Raw genomic sequence first — 21,249 nt, 5'->3', positions numbered from 1 at the left:
GTGATACTTTTGTTCCACTGATTGGAATGTAATTAATAGTTTTGTTATAAATGCTGTACTGCCTTACAGGGTACAAATATACATTTTCCTATATAAGAAATTGGCTTTGGCCATCTGTTTAACAAAAATTTATCTTTACTACATCTTAAATAATTTATAGGTAAGCATGTTTCTTTTCCAAAAAGAAATGCTATTGGGCTTCCTTGGTGGCGCAGTGGTTGAGAGTCCGCCTGCCGATGCAGGGGACACGGGTTCGTGCCCTGGTCCGGGAGGATCCCACATGCCGCAGCGCGGCTGGGCCCGTGAGCCATGGCCGCTGAGCCTGCAAGTCCGGCGCCTGTGCTCCGCAGCGGGAGAGGCCACAGCAGTGAGAGGCCCGCGTACCACAAAAAAAAAAAAAAAAAAAAAAAAAAGAAATGCTATTATTAGTCTGGATTTTTCTTAGAGAAATACTATAGTAAAGGTTCTAACTATCATCCTTGGTACTTCAGAAGAATTGGCATAAGCTATGAATTTTCTTTTTCTGCTCCAACATTTCAACTTGTTTATTTTCACTGATAAGAATTATGCTCTGCCCTTAGAAGAAAAGGTAACCCTTGTCAGTTTTAGATTTGAATAATATCTGCATAAACAGATCAGTAAGAGGTAGATATGTATACCTATCTGGGTTGATATTTAAGGTATTTAAGGTATTCCTTTAACATCTCCAAGCAAGCATGTCAAATGCCCATGATTACTGTATGTACTTTAAGTTGATTGAGATGTGGTAGTTTTTCTCTTTCTCAAAAGCCACTGAAACCGTCCATTTGCATATATAGCAGACTTTGAAACTAAGGTGATTAGCAAGGTTGCGGAATACCAAATCATTATATGGAAAAAATCATTTCTGTCTTTATATTGCAAGTAATGAACAATCTGAAAATTAAAACAATATCAATCATACAGTATCATCACATAGGATAAAATACTTAGGAAAAAAGAAAAAGGTAAAAGATCTGAAGTAAAAACCACAAAACTGCTGAGAAAAAAAAAATTTTTTTAAATATATGAATGGTGAGACATTCATGTTCATGGATTGGTGGACACAGTGTTGTCAAGATGGCATTCTCAAATTGATCAATAAATTAAATGAAACATCCTAGCAAACTCTGGCAGAGAAATTGACAAAACAATCTAAAATTTATATGGGAAATGCAAGATCTATGATAGCCAAAACAAGTTTAAAAAAAGAACCTAGTGATTTTCACTAAGTCAATGAGTAAGAGCCATCTACACTTAGTCCTTTCCTTCTGAATATAGTCTCACTTTTCCATATTCTTTTTCAGTGCCATTCAGCTAGCAGCTAGACCCCAATGTCAATTGTGACCATGTTCTTAGCTCCATTTAAAAAGGCCATCTTAGGGCTTCCCTGGTGGCGCAGTGGGTAAGAATCCACCTGCCAATGCAGGGGACACGGGTTTGAGCCCTGGTCCAGGAAGATCCCACATGACACGGAGCAAGTAGGCCCATGCACCACAACGGGAGAGGCCACCACAGTGAGAAGCCTGTGCACCGCAACGGGGAGTGGCCCCCGCTAGCTGCAACTGGAGAAAGCCCATGCGCAGCAACTAAGACCCAACACAGCCAAAGGTAATAAATAAATAAATAAATTTTAAAAAGACCATCATAAGATGTGTAGGCAGAAAGAATAACGCCACCCTCCCCAAAAGGTGGTCCCATCCTAATCCCTGGAATCTGGGAATACATTATATAACACAGCAAAAGGTATTTTGCAAATGTGATTCAGTTAATGACATTAAAATGGGGAGATTATACTGGATTATCCAGGTGGACCCAATCTAACCATATGGATCTTTAAAAGCAAAGAACCTTTCCAACCTGTGGTCAAAGAAATGTAAACAAAGAAACAGCATCACTGCAGTACTCTATTGCTGGCTTTGAAGATAGAGGAAGGGAGGACATGTACCAAGGAGATCAGACAGCCTCTAGAAGGTGGAAAAGGCAAAGGAACGGATTCTCTCCTAGACTCCTTAGAAGGGAACATAGCCCTGCTGACATATTGATTTTACCCCATTGAGATCATCTCAAACTTCTGACCTACAAGACTATAACATAATAAATTTGTGTTGTTTAAGCTACTAAGTTTCTGGTAAGTTGTTACATCAGGAATAGAAAACTAAAATAGTAACTAATTAAATTAACTTTAATTATTAAAGACATAAATGTTTAGGAGAAAAATTTAAGCACAGTAAAAGTTTTGATGGAAATACTGCTGATTACTATACAGAGAAATTCAGTGTTAATATTAGTTGAGGAACATAAAAGTCAAATCACTCGGGACTTTCCTGGGGGTACAGTGGTAAAGAATCCACACTGCAATGCGGGATGGGGTTCGATCCCTGGTCAGGGAACTAAGATCCCACATGGCAACTGCGTGCCACAACTACTAAGCTCATGTGCCTCAATTACAGAGCCCACGCACCCTGGAGCCTGTGCACCACAACTAGAGGAAATCCACAGGCCACCACTAGAGACAAGCCCACGCACCACAATGAAGATCCCATGTGCCTCAACAAAGATCCCATGAGCTGCAACTAAGACCCAAAGCAGCCAAAAACAAATTAAATAAATAAATCTTTTTAAAAAATCAAATCACTTGTATTTTAAAAGATATAACAATAGGGCTTCCCCGGTGGCACAGTGGTTAAGAATTCGCCTGCCAATGCAGGGGACATGGGTTTGAGCCGTGGTCCAGGAAGATCCCACATGCCGAGGAGCAACTAAGCCCGTGCGCCACAACTACTGTGCGTGCGCTCTAGAGCCCGCGAGCCACAACTACTGAGCCCACGTGCCACAACTACTGAAGCCTGCGTGCCTAGAGCCCGTGCTCCACAAGAAGAGAAGCCACTGCAATGAGAAGCCCGTGCACCACAAGAAGAGTAGTCCCCGCTCACCACAACTAGAGAAAGCCTGCGCACAGCAACAAAGACCCAATGCAGCCAAAAATAAAATTAATTAATAAAAAGATATAACAATAATCACTATTCCAAGATGATTTTATTTTCTACAAAACTTTAGTTTTTTTCCATAATGATTATCATGACTTCCAGCACCACCAAATTATACCAGGCCTGTTGTTTTTAAAAGGTTATGTCTGAGATTGGTTCAAGATTATGGAGTAGAAGGACATGCACTCACTCCCTTGTGAGAGCACCGGAATCACAACTAACTGCTGAACAATCATTGACAGGAAGACACTGGAACTCACCAAAAAAGATATCCCACATCCAAAGACAAAGGAGAAGCCGCAATGAGATGGTAGGAGGGGCACAATCACAATAAAATCAAATCCCATAACCGCTGGGTGGGTGACTCACAAACTGGAGAACAATTATACCACAGAAGCCCACCCACTGGAGTGAAAGTTCTGAGCACAACGTCAGGCTTCCCAACCTGGGGGTCTGGCAATGGTAGGAGGAATTCCCATAGAATCAGACTTTGAAGGCTAGCAGGATTTGATTGCAGGATTTTGGCAGGACTGGGGGAAACAGAGACTCCACTCTTGGAGGGCACACACAAAGTAGTGTGCACATCAGGACCCGGGGAAAGGAACAGTGACCCCATAGGAGACTGAACCAGACCTACCTGCTAGTGTTGGAGGGTCTCCTGCAGAGGTGGGGGCAGTTGTGGCTCACTGTGGGGACAAGGACACTGGCAGCAGAAGTTCTGGGACGTACTCCTTGGCATGAGCCCTCCCAGAGTCCGACATTAGCCCCACCAAAGAGCCCGTAGCCTTCAGTGCTGGGTTGCCTCAGGCCAAACACCAAACAGGGAGGGAACTCAGCCCCACCCATCAGGAGACAAAAAGATTAAAGTTTTACTGAGCTCTGCCCACCAGAGCAATACCCAGCTCTACCCACCACCAGTCCCTCCCATCAGGAAACTTGCACAAGCCTTATCCACCAGAGGGCAGACAGCAGAAGCAAGAAGAATTACAATCCTGCAGCCTGTGGAACAAAAAACACATTCACAGAAAGATAGATAAAATGAAAAGGCAGAGGACTATGTATCAGATGAAGGAACAAAATAAAACCCCAGAAAAACAACTCCATGAAGTGGAGATAGGAAACCTTCCAGAGAAAGAATTCAGAATAATGATAGTGAATATGATCCAAGACCTCGGAAAATGAATGGAGGCAAAGATGGAGAAGATGCAAGAAATGTTTAACAAAGACCTAGAAGAATTAAAGAATAAACACCTAGAAGAATTAAAGAACAAATAAACAGATAAACAATACAATAACTGAAGTGAAAAATACACAAGAAGGAATCAATAGCAGAATAACTGAGGCAGAAGAACGGATAAGTGACCAGGAAGAGAGAAGGGTGGAATTCAATGCCACAGAACAGAATAAAGAAAAAAGAATGAAAATAAATGAAGACACCCTAAGAGACCTCTGGGACAATGTTAAAAGCACTAACATTCGCATTATAGGGGTCCCAGAAGGAGAAGAGAGGGAGAAAGGACATGAGAAAATATTTGAAGGGATAATAGTCAAAAAGTTCCCTAACATGGGAAAGGAAATAGCCACCCAAATGCAGGAAGCACAGAGAGTCCCATACAGGATAAACCCAAGGAGAAATATGCCAAGACACATAGTAATCAAGTTGACAAAAATTAAAGACAAAGAAAAATTATCAAAAGCAACAGGGATAAATGACAAATAACATACAAGGGAACTCCCATAAGGTTAACAACTGATTTCTCAGCAGAAACTCTACAAGCCAGAAGGGAGCGGCACAGTATATTTAAAGTGATGAAAGGGCAGAACCTACAACAAAGATTGCTCTACAGGCAAGGATCTCATTCAAATTTGACAGAGAAATCAAAAGCTTTACAGACAAACAAAAGCTAAGAGAATTCAGCACCACAAAACCAGCTCTACAACAAATGCTAAAGGAACTTCTATAAGTGGGAAACACAAGAGAAGAAAAGGACCTACAAAAACAAACCCAAAACAATTCAGAAAATGGTCATAGAAACATACATATCGATAATTACCTTAAATATGAATGGATTAAATGCTCCAACCAAAAGACACAGGCTTGCTGAATGGATACAAAAATAAGACCCATATATATGTTGTCTACAACAGACCCACTTCAGACCTAGGGACACATACAGACTGAAAGTGAGGGGATGGAAAAAGATATTCCATGCAAATGGAAATCAAAAGAAAGCTGGAGTAGCAATACTCATATCAGATAAAATAGACTTTAAAATAAAAGAATGGGGTGATCCCACATGCTGTGGAGTGGCTGGGCCCGTGAGCCATGGCCACTGAGTCTGCACGTCCGGAACCTGTGCACCGCAACAGGAGAGGCCATGACAGTGAGAGGCCCACGTAAGGCAAAAAAAAAAAAAAAAGAAAAGAATGTTACAAGAGACAAGGAAGGACACTACATAATGATCAAGGGATCAATCCAAGAAGAAGATATAACAATTCTAAATAGATATGCACCCAACATAGGAGCACCACAACACATAAGGCAAAGGCTAACAGCTATAAAAGAGGAAATTGACAATAACTCAATAATAGTGGGGGACATTAACATGTCACTTACACCAAACGACAGATCATCCAAACAGAAAATTAATAAGGAAACACAAGGTTTAAATGACACAATAGACCAGATAGATTTAATTGATATTTACAGGACATTCCAACTGAAACAGCAGATTACACTTTCTTCTCAAGTGCACATGGAACGTTCTCCAGGATAGATCACATCTTGGGTCACAAATCAAGCCTTGGTAAATTTAAGAAAATTGAAATCATATCAAGCATCTTTTCTGACCAGAACGCTATGAGATTAGAAATAAACTACAGGGGAAAAAAACCATAAAAAACAGACACATGGAGGCTAAACAATATATTAGTAAATAACCAAGATATCACTGAAGAAATCAAAGAGGAAATCAAAAAATACCTAGAGACAAATGACAACAAAAACACAATGATCCAAAACCTATGGGATGCAGCAAAAGCAGTTCTAAGAGGGAAGTTTATAGCAATACAACTCTACCTCAAGAAACAAGAAAAATCTCAAATAAATAACCTCACACCTAAAGGAACGAGAGAAAGAAGAACAAACAAAACCCAAAGTTAGTAGAAGGAAAGAAATCATAAAGATTAGATCAGAAATAAATGAAATAGAAACAAAGAAAACAATAGCAAAGGTCAATAAAACTAAAAGCTGGTTCTTTGCGAAGATATACAAAATTGATAAACCTTTAGCCAGACTCATCAAGAAAAATAGGGAGAGGATTCAAATCAATAAAATTAGAAACGAAAAAGAAGTTACAACAGACTCTGTAGAAATACAAAACATCCTAAGAGACTACTACAAGCAACACTATGCCAATAAAATGGAAAACCTGGAAGAAATGGACAAATTTTTAGAAAGGTATAACCTTCCAACACTGAACCAGGAAGAAATAGAAAATATGAACTGACCAATTACAAGTAATGAAACTGAAACTGTGACCTAAAAATCTTCCAACAAAGTCCAGGACCAGATGGCTTCACAGGTGAATTCTATCAAACATTTAGAAAAGAGCTAACACACAACCTTCTCAAATGCTTCTAAAAAATTGCAGAGGAAAGAACACTCCCATACCATTCTATGAGGCCACCATCACCCTGATACCAAAACCAGACAAAGATACTACAAAAAAGAAAGAAAATTACAGACCAATATCACTGATGAACAAAGATGCAAAAATCCTCAACAAAATACTAGCAAACAGAATCTAACAACACATTAAAAGGATCATACACCATGATCAAGTGGAATTTATTCCAGGGATGCAAGGATTCTTCAATATATGCAAATCAATCAATGTGATACACCATATTAACAAATTGAAGAATAAAAACCATATGATCATCTCGATAGATGCAGAAAATGCTTTTGACAAAATTCAACACCCACTTATGATAAAAACTCTCCAGAAAGTGGGCATAGAGAGAACCTACCTCAACATACTAAAAGCCATATATGACAAACCCACAGCAAACATCATTCTCAATGGTGAAAAAATGAAAGCATTTCCTTTAAGATAAGGAACAACACAGGATGTCCACTCTCACCACTATTTTTCAACATAGTTTTGGAAGTCCTAGTCATGGCAATCAAAGAAGAAAAAGAAATAAAAGGAATACAAATTGGAAAAGAAGAAGTAAAACTGTCACTGTTTGCAGGTGACATGATACTATACATGGAGAATCCTAAAGATGACACCAGGAAACTACTAGAGCTAATCAATGAATTTGGTAAAGTAGCAGGATACAAAATTAATGCACAGAAATTTCTTGCATTCCTATACACTAACATCAAACAATCAGAAAGAGAAATTAAGGAAACAATCCCATTCACCATTGCAACAAAAAGAATAAAATACCTAGGAATAAACTTACCTAAGGAGGTAAAAGACCTGTACTCAGAAAACTATAAGATATTGATGAAAGAAATCAAAGATGTTACAAACAGATGGAGAGATATACCATGTTCTTGGATAGGAAGAATCAATATTGTGAAAATGACTAGACTACCCAAAGCAATCTACAGATTCAATGTAATCCCTATCAAACTACCAATGGTATTTTTCACAGAACTAGAACAAAGAATCTTAAAATTTCTATGGAGACACAAAAGACTCTGAATAGCCAAAGCAACCTTGAGGGTAAAAAACAGAGCTGGAAGAATCAGACTCCCTGACTTTAGACTATACTACAAAGATAAGTCATCATGACAATATGGTACCAGCATAAAAACAGAGATATAGATCAATGGAACAGGATAGAAAGCCTAGAGATAAACCTATGCACCTTTGGTCAACTAATCTATGACAAAGGAGGCAAGGACATACAATGGAGAAAGACATTCTCTTCAATAAGTGGTGATGGAAAACTGGACAGCTACATGTAAAAGAATGAAATTTGAACACTCCTTAACACCATACACAAAAATAAACTCAAAATGGATTAAACACCTAAATGTAAGACTGGATACTATTAAACTCTTAGAGGAAAACATAGGAAGAACACTCCTTGACATAAATCACAGCAAGATCCTTTTTGACCCACCTCCTAGGGTAATGGAAATAAAAACAAAAATAAACAAATGGGACCTAATGAAACTTAAAAGCTTTTGCACAGCAAAGGAAACTATAAACAAGACGAAAAGACAACCAACAGAATGGGAGAAATTATTTGCAAACGAATCAACGGACAAAGGATTAATCTCCTAAATGTATAAACAGCTGATGCAGCTCAATATTAAAAAAACAAACAACCTAATCAAAAAATGGGCAGAAGACCTAAACACACATTTCTCCAAAGAAGACATACAGATGACCAAGAGACACATGAAAATCAGCTCAACATCACTAATTATTAGAGAAATGCAAATCAAAACTACAATGAGGTATCACCTGACACCAGTTAGAATGGGCATCATCAGAAAATCTACAAACAACAAATGCTGGAGAGGGTGTGGAGAAAAGGGAACCCTCTTGCACTGTTGGTGGGAATGTAAATTGATACAGCCACTATGGAGAACAGTATGGAGGTTCCTTAAAAAACTAAAAATAGAATTACCATATGATCCAGCAATCCCTCTACTGGGCATATACCCTGAGAAAACCATAATTCAGAAAGACACATGTACTCCAATGTCCATTGCAGGGCTGTTTACAATAGCCCGGTCATGGAAGCAATCTAAGTGCCCATCGACAGACGAATGGATAAAGAAGATGTAGTGCATATATACAATGGAATATTACTCAGCCATAAAAAGGAAAGATATTGGGTCATTTGTAGAGACGTGGATGGACCTAGAGGCTGTCATACAGAGTGCAGGAAGTCAGAAAAACAAATATCGTATATTAACGCATATATGTGGAACCTAGAAAAATGGTACAGATGAACCGATTTGCAGGGCAGAAACTGAGACACAGATGTAGAAAACAAACGTATGGACACCAAGGGGGGAAAACGGCGGGTGGTGGGGGTGGGGGTGGGGGTGTGATGAATTGGGAGGTTGGGATTGACATGTATACACTGAGGTGTATAAAATTGATGACTAATAAGAACCTGCTGTATAAAAGCAATAAATAAAATTCAATAAATACCAAAAGCAAAAAAAAAAGGTTGTGTCTGCTTTGATTAAATCATTCATGTGACAAACTGAAATACTTCCTCCCTGACTTTCTGGAGCAAGAAAGGTGGATTTTGTCTTTGTTGAAAAATGAGGAAATGACAAATTAATTTTGCCTATACTTTTTATTTCAGGGAAGCCCTTAAAGTACTGTTTATGATAAAACCTAGACTCTCTGCTAAGGAAAACAAACACCAGCACCACTCAGCTATCCAAAGTGAAGAAGTGCTAGGTAACCATAATTTGACACTTCCTTTAACTCCCAGGGGACGTTGCCATTTGAATATGATCTTTATTTCAGAATGAAGCATTGATATAGAGACAGGTAAAATTTTTTAACATCTTTTTAATTCTTCAATCAGTGAGGACAATATTTTGCTGTTTATGGGTACAAAACAGCCCTGTCCTAGGTATACAAGGGTATACATAAGTCTGTAACATTATTAGCTACAGTGAAATTACTTTACTAGACAGCACAGCAAAGTTGGATTAACTAAAGATATAATAAGAAAATGCTTTGAAATTACATGAAGTCAATGGACATTTGACTGTACAATTTACTCTTTCAAAATATAAACGTATGTCAGCTTATGTGTGTGAATTACACTCAGTCTCAACACAGCCACGTGTCTAGGAGTGTGTAAACAACTCATAAGCCATTCTCTAAGGGGTGCAGTGAAAACTTCCAAAAGTGCCCCAGGTGTTTGTTCAGAGATAAGGGATAAACTTTAAGGCATTCTTCCAAGTGAATGTAAACTTTTCTGAAGTGGCCTTTCCAGTAACGTATTACTGTCGTAGATACACTGTACTTTAATTTATAGTGCTGTTGGATATTTTTAGTAGCACATCATCACACTAATTGTCACTTTAAAAAATCAGCTTAAAAATCCTGCAATTATAAAAAATGTCTGGGGTGTTGTTATTCTGTACACATTAGGCAGGCACTTTCTGTTGACTTAACTGTAAATCCTATTTTCTTCTAATAATTTTTATCTTTAGCTAGAATTGTATTGCTAGTAATGTGTTCTAAATACCATGTTCACATATTGAGAAACAATGATTTGCCTACAATTTGTCTAATTTAAATCTGAGTTGATAATTTCTTTTAATAGGTCATTTTCTACAGAAGCGTTCAAAATAAATAGTGCTACTCTTTGAGCATGTTTCAACATGATGACGTCTTTCTATCTGTTATGTCTTTTTCCAAAGTAATTTTCAGAGCATGTGAACTAAACTGACTACTGGAGATGTGGATACAGGCCATTATGAGAGTCCCCTTGTAGTGACCAACTAGTTTCATTTAATTTCCTTCTTTCCCTTATAATTGGCAGAGACCACCAGGTAATTATCTGGATTCATGTCCTTGAGGGTTGGAGATTTGCTCTGGATGGGGGATGTCTTGCCATCCACACGGGAGATCTGCAGCATCCGGCAGGGGTCGTGTTTCAACAAATACCCTGCAAAAGTTTCCCAACCTCCTCCCACACGGACCATGACATGCTTGTTGTGCAGCATCTGGAATGAAAAGAGAGCAAAAGAGTTAAATTCTGAGAATTCTTGCAGTATCTCAAATCAGCTTCCAGCTCTAGCGTTATTGTTTTCTGTTTTGTTTTTCAAGCCCCTATTGTCCTTCCACTTCTTGCACAGTGTCTGAGTTAGCATACAGTTTATGAGAGAAGCTTTGTTTTTCCCATGCAAGTGGATCATGCATGGTACATATCCCCAGGATCCTGCTTTGCCCTGCTGTGGGAATCAGGGTGTAGGTACAATCCCTTGCTTGGTTCAGCGAGTCTAGAGGCTCCTTGCTGACACTGACACCTGATTTTGCATCACAGCCTCATCATTGCCCAATTTCCTGCTTGCTGCCTCAGATCAGAGCTCTGTTCTCCCCACTGGGTTATTCCCCTCTGAACCAGGACTTAAAAGACCATGGAAATGCCTGCTATGGAATATAGCTTTTTTTAATTGAAGTATAGTTGATTTACAATATTGTTAGTTTCTGGTGTGCAGCAAAGTGATTCGTTTATACATATATATGTATATATATTCTTTTCTTTTCAATTCTATCCCATTATAGTTTATTACAAGATACTGAGTGTAGTCCCTGTGCTATACAGTAAATCCTTGTTGTTTATCTATTTTTGGAATATAAAGTTAATAATCACACAAATACTCAATGCAAAATAGAATTGAAAATGCACTCAGAAAAACTGAAATCTTCCCTAGTCACTGTCTGAGGCTTTCAAGGAAAGATATTATGGAATGGCCAAACATTTATGTTGTCTTTACTCTCATTCTTCTTAATTACGATAGAATACTTCTTTAGAAACAAAACAAAAACAAAAAAAACAAAACCCTTACCTTCAGGGCCATGAACCATCTAGAGCTCCAGGGTTAACAAGGCTACAGATTGAAAAGGTGAAGAATATGTGGTTCTTTCTACCTAGTAAAAACATGTCCGAGTTGTGGAGGATTGGCACAGGGAGCCAAAGATTTGATCTTGGCTTCTTTCAAATATCACAAAATGTAAGAATAAGGGGGAATGTCGCACCTTCACCAAAGACCTCTCCCCTGCCCGAAATACGATGAACACAGAGTGGCAATGTAATCTTGGGAAGGGAATATAGGTTTGGGAGGGGTTTGGTAAGTACTTTTCATGGTAGAGCCTATGAAATCTCTCTGAATTTCTCTCACTCTGTGTTACCTTCAGATCTGGATTTTTTTGACTCCTATCCAGTGGGGGAAGACTTTGCCCTTAGCTGTTGAGATTCTGATGAAAGTTTTGGATTCTCTTTCTGTATGCCTGTACCCACAAAATATTGCATATATATTTAGGGCTTTCACAGACTCCCCAAAATCCATCCATAGGCTCAAGGTATGAAATCCTGAAACATGGGGTTGACATAAGGCAGTTTTCAAAATCAAATATCGTGGAAAGTAATAAAAATGTGCTGAATAACAATAATTAAAACTATTAGACTCCTGAGAATTAAGTGTAACTGTACTGGTTATTCTCACTTAGAATATTAGAATTTTAGAATAGAAAGGATCTGGGGAAACATTTTCTAACAAGAAGGCTTCAAACTTATTTTAGCACCAGCATCTACTCATTAAATAAAATCTCAGTGGGAACCCATGAAATATAAAGCATATAAGAGGAGTCAGGATTTAGCTTATAACCATTCTGCCTCCCCAGGTCCGCCAGTGGTCCCATGTTCCTGTTGTTTAGGATGGAGATACTGAGGCCCAGATCTTTAATGTGATTTCCTGACTCCCAGTCTAGTACTCTTCCCACAACGGTTCCTCCTTATAAAATCCATCAAGGCTTTTATAATTTTACGGGCCTATTTTCATTGCCACAAGTTCCTGGGTGTGCCTCTATTTCCTGTTTTCAAAACTTGGGAGTTACTGGGACAAAAACTGCAAAGGCCAGGGTCAAAATAGCACTTTGACCCTTTCTCCCATTGTTCCAAGAGCACTGCTTTTGCCTATTGTTGAAGTTCTGGTACCTCCTAGCCCTGTAAATTACATTTAAGAATTGTCTCTAAACGTCCTTGGTATGAATGTCCCTGGCAGAATGCCCAAGTTCACTTGACTGTAAGCAGGCTGTTTCAACCAGAAAGAACCGCCAGCCAGAAGAGTCTTTAAACAATTAGTGAACTCTGGGAAACAGTGACAGAAATGCTTTTCAGCCTGGAGTATATGATCATGAAGGTAAAAACTCTGCTTGCGGATTCTTTAATGAATCCATAGGACAATGCAAAGTGGATTCAACATGAGACAGAGTCATTCTGAATGTGAGTAACATAGGAATTAAATTTCTGCTCATCTCGTCTTCCAGAATCTTCCTATAGCTAATCAGCAATGTATAACTTCCCAAAGAAAGCCAATGGTCAAACTGGACAAGTTTCAAGCATGGGATTAAGGTATCAGAGCTACAGGTATTCCTATAGCCTGATTGTAGAGATTTAATTTCCATGCCTTTTCTTAGAACATGCTCAGTCTCAAGAAAAAAAAAGGAAGAAACGAATGCCAACCTCATGTCCATAAACAAAATCCCTATTGTTTAACCTAAAAGCAAATCAACCTGCTATAAACTAAATTGCTCTCAACCCTTCCTTCCCTTCACAGCATTTACGTGTCAAACTCCAACCTTGGATTAAGTGTATAATCTTCTTCCTAAATCAGGGCTGAGCTGCTGAGCTCTTCGGGAAGAACTCCTTCCACCTCAGAGATTAGTGACATTAGACCAAGTGCAATTAACTGAGCCTTTTATTTTTTGTTTCGGTCAGTCCCATTTCTTATTCCTCTCTATTATTCTCAAGTACACCACCCATTTCATCCTCATCAGTCTACCATGACTTCATCTTTGTCAGGCATGGCTTCCTCTCTCTTGGTACCTCCACCGCTAATTCACTCCAACCTACATTTATCCTTTACCCTGCCTTTCTTGTCACATAAATAAGTCCTTCTGTTCAAGGTCAAGTCCTCCCTCCCCACCCCCGCCCCGTCCTAATCCCCATTTCCGCTCATGAAGAACCCAGCTACATCAAACATCTCATCCCTCTTCTCTCTCTTTCCAATTTAGTGTATAATGGTCCTTACTCTTTAGGAAATAAACGTATCCAAGCCCCTCCCACTCTTGTGCAAAGAAAACTCTTCTTTCATCCCAGTCTACTTTGCTTTCATACCTTCTCCTTACACCTGAGCTTCCTGACAGTTAAGTTTACACTCAACGTTTTCACTTCTAATTTCCTATTTACTGTCCAACCAACAGTAGGCATTGCTTCTGCTTAACTGACTGCATGAGAAAGAAAACCAGATGACTTCTAGAATTATCAAATCCAGTGGACTGTCCCTAATCCTTGTCTTCTTTGATCATTCAATAAGGTATCTGATAGTACTGACACTCCTTCCTTGAAACTCCCTACTCTTTTACTCTCCATGACAAAACTCTCTTTCCTGGATGTCCTGATACCTACCTGAGGGTTCTCTCTCTGCTTCCTTCACAAGTTGTATTTCTTCTACTTATTTTTAAGTTCTGCTTTTCCAGAGGATTCTGAAGTTATCTGTCCTTTCTTTACTGCTTTTCTCAGTCTAACCACTCTCTATTTGCAACCTCATGGTTTTCACTGCCATCTACTTTTGCGTCCCCAAACTATAACTCTAGCCCTTGTTTCTTCCTGGAGCTTCCAAATGCAAAGGCAACCTGCCCTCTTCCTTCCACTAGGGCCCCACAGGTCTTTCATCATAGGGTTGGTGACATGAGCAACCTCCGTACCTAGTCAGATACCAAAAACATTCATTTCCCACTACATGTTTCTCAGGATTTTTGCTACCATTGCCACTGCTTAGTTCAGGAATTCATCTTTCCCTGGTCTATTGTAGAGGGCTCACTGCCTCCAGGCTTGCTGTGTCCAATCCATTTAGTAAACTGCCACCAAATGGAATTCCATAAGTGCAAGTGTGATCGTGTCCTGCCTAAATACTCTCACGACCTCCCTCTCTCCTGTAGGGTGAGTCACTTTATTTGCATATGTTACTCTCCGTGACCACTCCTGCCAGCCTCATCCCTTCCCTGAGCCCTGGGACCCATGAATACTTGTAGTTCTATATTCCCAGATAACATACTCTTTCTTTCATGCTTTTTGCACATTTGCCCCTAAATGTGGAACGTCCTTTCTGTTCTTCCCTCCCTGCTCACCAGGACCATAAACATTTTCCCAATTCAAGCATCACCTCCACCTGAAAAAATCTTCCAGGGTCATACCCCTCATGGATAAGGGAATCCTTCCTTGACATGTGCTGTTTAGTTTACACATGATTTCACTGCTTTGCTCATTCTACCGAATTGTAACTATTAATTTACCTGTATGCCCCTTTTAATAATATGGCGCTCTCTGAAAAGAGTGATGATGTACTTCTCATGTTTGGACTCTCACATATGTGATCTCAGAACAGCGTCAATAGTGTAACCATATAGTACTCCTTTTCATGTATCTTTCCATACTACTTACTTTGCCTAATGTAAGATATCAGTATCAGTATTACTCCCATTTTATAGATAGTAAAACTGATGCTCTTAGAAGAACTGATGCTCTTAAACAACTTGTGCAAGATCACACAACAAATCAGTGGCAGAACTGGGACAAGAATCCTTTTGTTTTTGTCTATTATACCATATCCACTTATTCTGTAAAGCTCCTAGATTTAGATTTTCATACCTGTTTAGTTACTTACAAGTGATAATTTAGCACAGGCAAGGAATTACCAATGTCAGGAATAGTTATAAGTTGCTTAAGCAGATTAAATGCTCACATAAAATGATTTATTTATTTATTTTTAGTTTTATGTCCTAATAAACTTTAAATAAATATTGCATTTAATTTAAGAAGGTTATCCTCTAAGTGGCCCTAATTATTTCAGAAATAAATATGTGGCAAGTACAGGTAATACAATAAAATATATTTATAGGTATCTGTTGGCATAAGGAGAGCTGGGCTTTGATTCTCTGTTCAGTGTGCATTTTACAGTTCCTTTATTTTTAATGCTTCACAATGTTGAACAATTTTGTGTTCTCCATCCCAAAAGATAACTCATTTTGGCTAATAGGGCTAATATACATGTGAATTGAGTATTCAGTGTAGTTTTCTATGTTGTTTGTTGCATTTTTCTCTTTTTTAAATATCTTTATTGGAGTATAATTGCTTTACAATGTTGTGTTAGTTTCTGCTGCACAACAAAGTGAATCAGCTATGTGTATACATATATCCCCATCTCCCCTCCATCTTGAGCCTCCCTCCCACCCTCCCTATCCCACCTGTCTAGGTCATCACAAAGCATCAAGCTGATCTCCCTGTGCTAGTTGCACTTCTCTTGAGTAAAGAAAAATAAGTTAGAGTTGCTACAAATATTCCCCAACACTGCACATTGCAAAGCAGTAGTTTTTGCATATTAGGCTTATTCTAACATTGCTATTTTCTACAGCTGACCTCATTCCTCACCATGCCCCTGATTCTAACAAAGGGAAAAAGATTCTTTACCAATTTAGCAACATTTCTCAATGCTGAAGGGGAAAAGAACAAAATAACAAAAATCTTGTCTCAACATTTCTCCCAAAGGCCTTAATGAAGTTTCATAAGCAGATCTGGGTTATTGTAAACATTTTTTTTTTTTTGATGTCTATGAGTGACATACATACTTTGCCCAGGGAAAAGAATCAGTAGGTCTTAAAGTTATGTTTTTTAATAATTTCTTCTAATAATGGGAAAAAGAACTCCCATTCTTACCAAGGGCATTTTGATTTCTGCCTTTGTTCTATTATGATATTTAACTACGTGTTGTTTTCTTAGTGGGTCTCTTCTCTTGTGCCAGCAAAAGGGAAACTTTTTTCTTAGTTGACACAGAGTCATAATATGAGAGCACCTACTATGTGCCAGATAATCTACAAATATGCCTTCTTGAATTAAGGAGGATAAAAAAATTGAGGTCATTGGCAATGCTGTCATTTCACAGATGTACAAACTGGCAGACACAGGGTCACACAGGGGATTCCCAGAGCCAGGATAGAAATCACACCTCCTTTACTCCCAATCTAGTACATGGCCTTACAATTGAACAGCTATACTCTTCCAAAAATTATTATTCTAAAAATGAATCCAATCTTGAAAGGTGGATGAATCACTTAATATATTGACCCAGTAGTGGTTTATAACATGTCAGGTAAGTCTTTTGATTTACTGGATTCAGTGCACATCTTGTCAGGCTACACTATGTTTACCTAAAGCCCACTTTCTAGTACCACCTTTCAATCTTATTTTCCTAACATAGTAAGGTAACAAACTATCCCATAAACAACAAATTCTGTAACTCATCCAGATACTTAATTTAAAGAAACAAATGGGTTGAAAGGAAATAAGTTAATTCTCTTATATCAACTTACAACATAATGGAAAATCCAAAACGTTGTAGAAATGATTAATCAATAGCTTCCTACAAATTCTGAGATCACTGCGGTATCAGGGGGTCTAGTGGTCTGGCTCTTATGATGTGTGATAACAGGACTTCAGGAAGAAGATTTTTTTCCTTTCTAATTATTGGAGAGACAGACTGCAATCACATTATGTGCAGTTGTTAAGAACTCAAAGCAAGAAAAAATATGTATTTTTCTTCTTCTTGGGCACATTAATCAGAATTACATCGACTCACTTTTTGTTGACAAGGCAGAGCTGATATTTATGTATGGATCACAGAAAATCATATGTTTTACTAAATGAAAAAAATGGTCACATAAGAGAGCCAGGAAATATTATGGATTTACTGGTAATGTATTTGGTTTTTAAGGTGACCAGGTTGTATAAATTTATATTATACAAACAAAAAACAAGCAAAATACCACCAACAAAAATAACTAACTAACAGGAAATGTCTTTTAGGTATGCAGAATTTAAAGTTAAATGCTTTAGGTCCATATTTGATAGCTTTATTTTATTAATTCCCCAGCACAGATCTGCTTGCATGTTCACATCTGTCCTATATCATAATTCCTATGAAATGCTTCAGGTGTCGCCACCTTCTCAGCAAAACACTGACACATCTCTTTCATTCTGATTTGAGTCTTTTGCCGGTGAACTTGAAAATGCAGGGAAGCAGGAGTGTCTCTCTAGTGCTCTGAATACAAATGTCATTAGACCCGGAGGATGTGAAAGCTTTCCAGCAGGATGCCCTCATCATCTCTCACACTTCACTAATCCACCCTCCACTCCAGTGCCAGAGTGATCTTTGAAAAAGGAAAATCTGATCAGGCTACTGCCTTGCAGTGGACCTGTGAGTGGTTCTCCATTGTCTGCAGTGTTCCTCAGCCATTTTTAGTTCCAGTCCATCTGAGGAATATGACTCTTTCTCATCAGAACAAAAGCCCATGGCAAAGATTCTGGGAAAGCAAGGGTGTGAGCGTGCGAGCATGCATGTGTATGTGTGCTTGTGCGTGTAGGGATGGGGCAGGATCTGCATCTCTAGGGTGGGCAGAAGAACACATAATTTGAGGAAACAATTTGCCAGTGTTTCTGATATCCCTTCCCCTACCTCCGTCCCTCTCCTGCCCCCATGAGAACAACCACCCTGAGACACCAAGCACTTCACAGTCCAGTTCCTTTCCCACCTTCTTTCTCATTATGCCTTAATGATCACATACTGTTGTGCAGGTTGCACACTGCACAACTATGTGCTATACTGTGGCCCTACCTTTCTGTACCCATGACCACCTTCCAAATTATTTACCCAACAAATATTCTGAACTCCTTAGAATCCCCTGAAAGTTTCATCCCTTTCTACATGCAGAGAATTGTTCCACATTCACCAGGTGAATTAAAGTGAGTCTCTTCCATTGGCCATTCAACAAATATTTGTTGAGTGCCAGACAAGGTTATTCCTTGCTAAATTTTATGCCCTGAGGGCCTAGGGCAGTGAAAAGTACATAATAGGCACTCAATAAATGCTCGTTAAATGGATGAATGAACAACGTTAACACCTACTAACGCTCCACCCAGGCATCACTGCCTTTATGGAATATTTTTGCACTCTCTGACATTTAGATTACCTTCTTTGGACCTTGAGATTTTCCTGCACAGACCTCAAGCAAAGCACCTACAATACTTTGTTGCCTTATTTCTTGTCCATCTTTCTGACCTCTCTAAAGGGTACCTGGCAACTATTACCATATGTGCTATGTAAAACATCACATATGGAAAGATAAGAAAAAAGAAAAGATGAAATGCTTTGTCTTTAGAAGGAAGAGTCTAAAAAAAAAAAAAAAAACCAGGATGTGAATGATAATCCACATCAAACATTGTTTAAAGAATTCCTTTGAGAGAGACAGATTTTGGGTCAGAGAAGGAAGCTTTAACAGGGATCATATTTAAAAGGGGGAGATTGTATTGAGAATCAATAGAGCAACGGACAGAAGAGAGAGAAAGGAGAAGGGGAAAGAAGGAGAGAAGAAGAAAGCGTCCTGAATGAATCCAAAAGTAAGTATATTATTCTCTTCGTTATCTCCCTTCACAAATTCTCATAACACCAGGAATGCATATTTTTTAAAAATATAGTTCATATAGTAACAAATCACTTGATAAAAATTTCAACCCCTCCTCTTTCTCTTTCAATGCTTAAGTGTTTGGGGCCACTCTCATTAAGCCCTTCCCCATTAACTGACCACAGTGGCTCATATTTCTGCCCAATCTGTGAACTGCTCTCCACCTGAGCCATCCTTCTAAGAGGCAACCATCTCTGACACGGACTGAGGAGAGGAGACAACCCACCTAAATTTAGATCAGTTTGGCTTCCTGGGACATCATACGTTTCCAACCCTGCTCTCTGTATGCTTTTACAAGCCCTCATAACTTGAGTGAAAATATTGTTTTTAGAATGCAGTCATCCAGAGAAAGAGTGTTAAATTAATTTATAGGACAACAGACTCTGTCATCATCTAATGTTATATCGAAATGGCATACGCTGAAAATTGGGCAACTGGGAATTCAGCTCTCTGCCTAAGGTACCCTGACACCTGGAGGAGTAAGATGGCAGGTGTTCAATCCCTAGTTGAAAGGCTGAAACCTGCATTTTCAAGATACGTGTTGAGGTCGCCTGTGAATAGGGCAGTGGAGGCTCTGTTAACCACAGGTGACATAGGAAGGCTCCTTTTTGTCAAAGGTTGGGGATTCATCTCAACATCTCTAGCTACTTGAAATTATAAACGGTTAAATACTACCCAAATAAACAAGCTTCTGGAATTATTGTTTACAAAGAATTTTTCATGTTTATTGTCTCATTTTTATCTACCTAACCATCCTTTTGTTTATTATGCCCTTTTCCTAAATAACGCTTCAGAGATTTGAACTACAGTCACCAGAGCAGAAGCTACCATCTGTTTTGTCTTTACCAGACTGCCTAGGTATGGTTAACACTAACTAGCTGTACAACCCTAAGACATTTATTGAATCTCTCTGTGCTTCAGTTTCTCATCTGTAAAATGATTATAGAGTTTTTTGGATAAAGATATTAATATGTGCAAGCATTTAGCCACGTTGTCTGGGGCATGATACTCAATAGCAACCTGCCGTTATCATAATTATTATTAAAAGAATAATACTGCTATTGTGATAATGATGATAAGCTTCTTATGGATTTTATTTCAGTTACTTCTTGTAGCAACTCTAAGTGGCTTGCATTATTATCGACATTTACAGATGACAAAATGATAGCTCAGAAAGGTGAAGTAAATTGCCCAAAGTCACTTAGCTAGGAAGTGACAAAGTTTAGATTTGAACTTGAGTTTCTCTGACCTCGAAGGCAAGACTCAGTACCCCTTAACTATACATTCTAAAGGGGCTTCACCAGGAGTCATGGTTGCCTGAGTTCTTACCTAGACTCTTCCCACGGACAAACCTCTTTTCTTTAGGAATAGGTGTTGTCAATTTATGATGTCTCCATTTATGATCCTATCGCCCAGCTCTCAATGTACCCAGACCCAGAACATAAAGGAACTTAATACATGCTTGGAAGGATTTGTTTACATTTGAACCTGATTGTTTAACCCATACAAAAATACTGAAAATTAGGTATACCCAGAGTGCTTTGCCCTGGGCCCCATACTCTGAAAGGAAACTGTAGAGCAGAAATCTCTGACAGCCTGCAAAATACTTTCACTTAAATCATTTCATTTTGTTATCACACCTGCTCAGTGGTTTGGCAGGTTAATATTTGTTCCCATTGCACAAATGGGGAAAAAGAGGTTAGGTGGGTAGCTCATGGACACACAGCAAGAACACAGACCTAGTCTCCTGATTCCCAGTTTTGTGACTTGTTGTCTTCAGTAATAAATCACAGCAGGGGGAATGTAATCCTCGAACCCTCATTTGAAGGGTGAACTGTTGCAGTGTCCTAATGATGAGAGCCAATCCTCCAGCATGAGCAGGGCCTTGAATCAGAAACCTTCTGGCTATTGAGGCTGGCCAGAAAAATATTCCTGGC

At 38.8% G+C, this 21,249-nt stretch overlaps 1 protein-coding gene across 16 annotated transcripts in view; it reads right to left on the bottom strand.

The window, feature by feature from the left end:
* Nucleotides 1-9,550: 9,550 nt before the first annotated feature.
* GAS2 (growth arrest specific 2) overlaps nt 9,551-21,249 on the bottom strand; it is a 153,633-nt gene continuing 141,934 nt past the window's right edge. For 15 of the 16 annotated variants that reach the window (XM_073808700.1, XM_073808711.1, XM_073808702.1 and 12 more), the window contains one exon: nt 9,551-10,737. In XM_073808700.1, the coding sequence (XP_073664801.1) occupies nt 10,519-10,737 (219 nt within the window). In that variant the 3' untranslated portion in view covers nt 9,551-10,518. The remainder of the gene's footprint in view (nt 10,738-21,249) is intronic. The other variant, XR_012333486.1, reaches the window with a different exon arrangement.

This window comes from Tursiops truncatus, chromosome 8, assembly GCF_011762595.2.
Source record: "Tursiops truncatus isolate mTurTru1 chromosome 8, mTurTru1.mat.Y, whole genome shotgun sequence".
Lineage (NCBI taxonomy): Eukaryota > Metazoa > Chordata > Mammalia > Artiodactyla > Delphinidae > Tursiops > Tursiops truncatus.
Note: the sequence above shows the minus strand (reverse complement) of the source record. Positions and strands in the feature narration are given on the sequence as shown.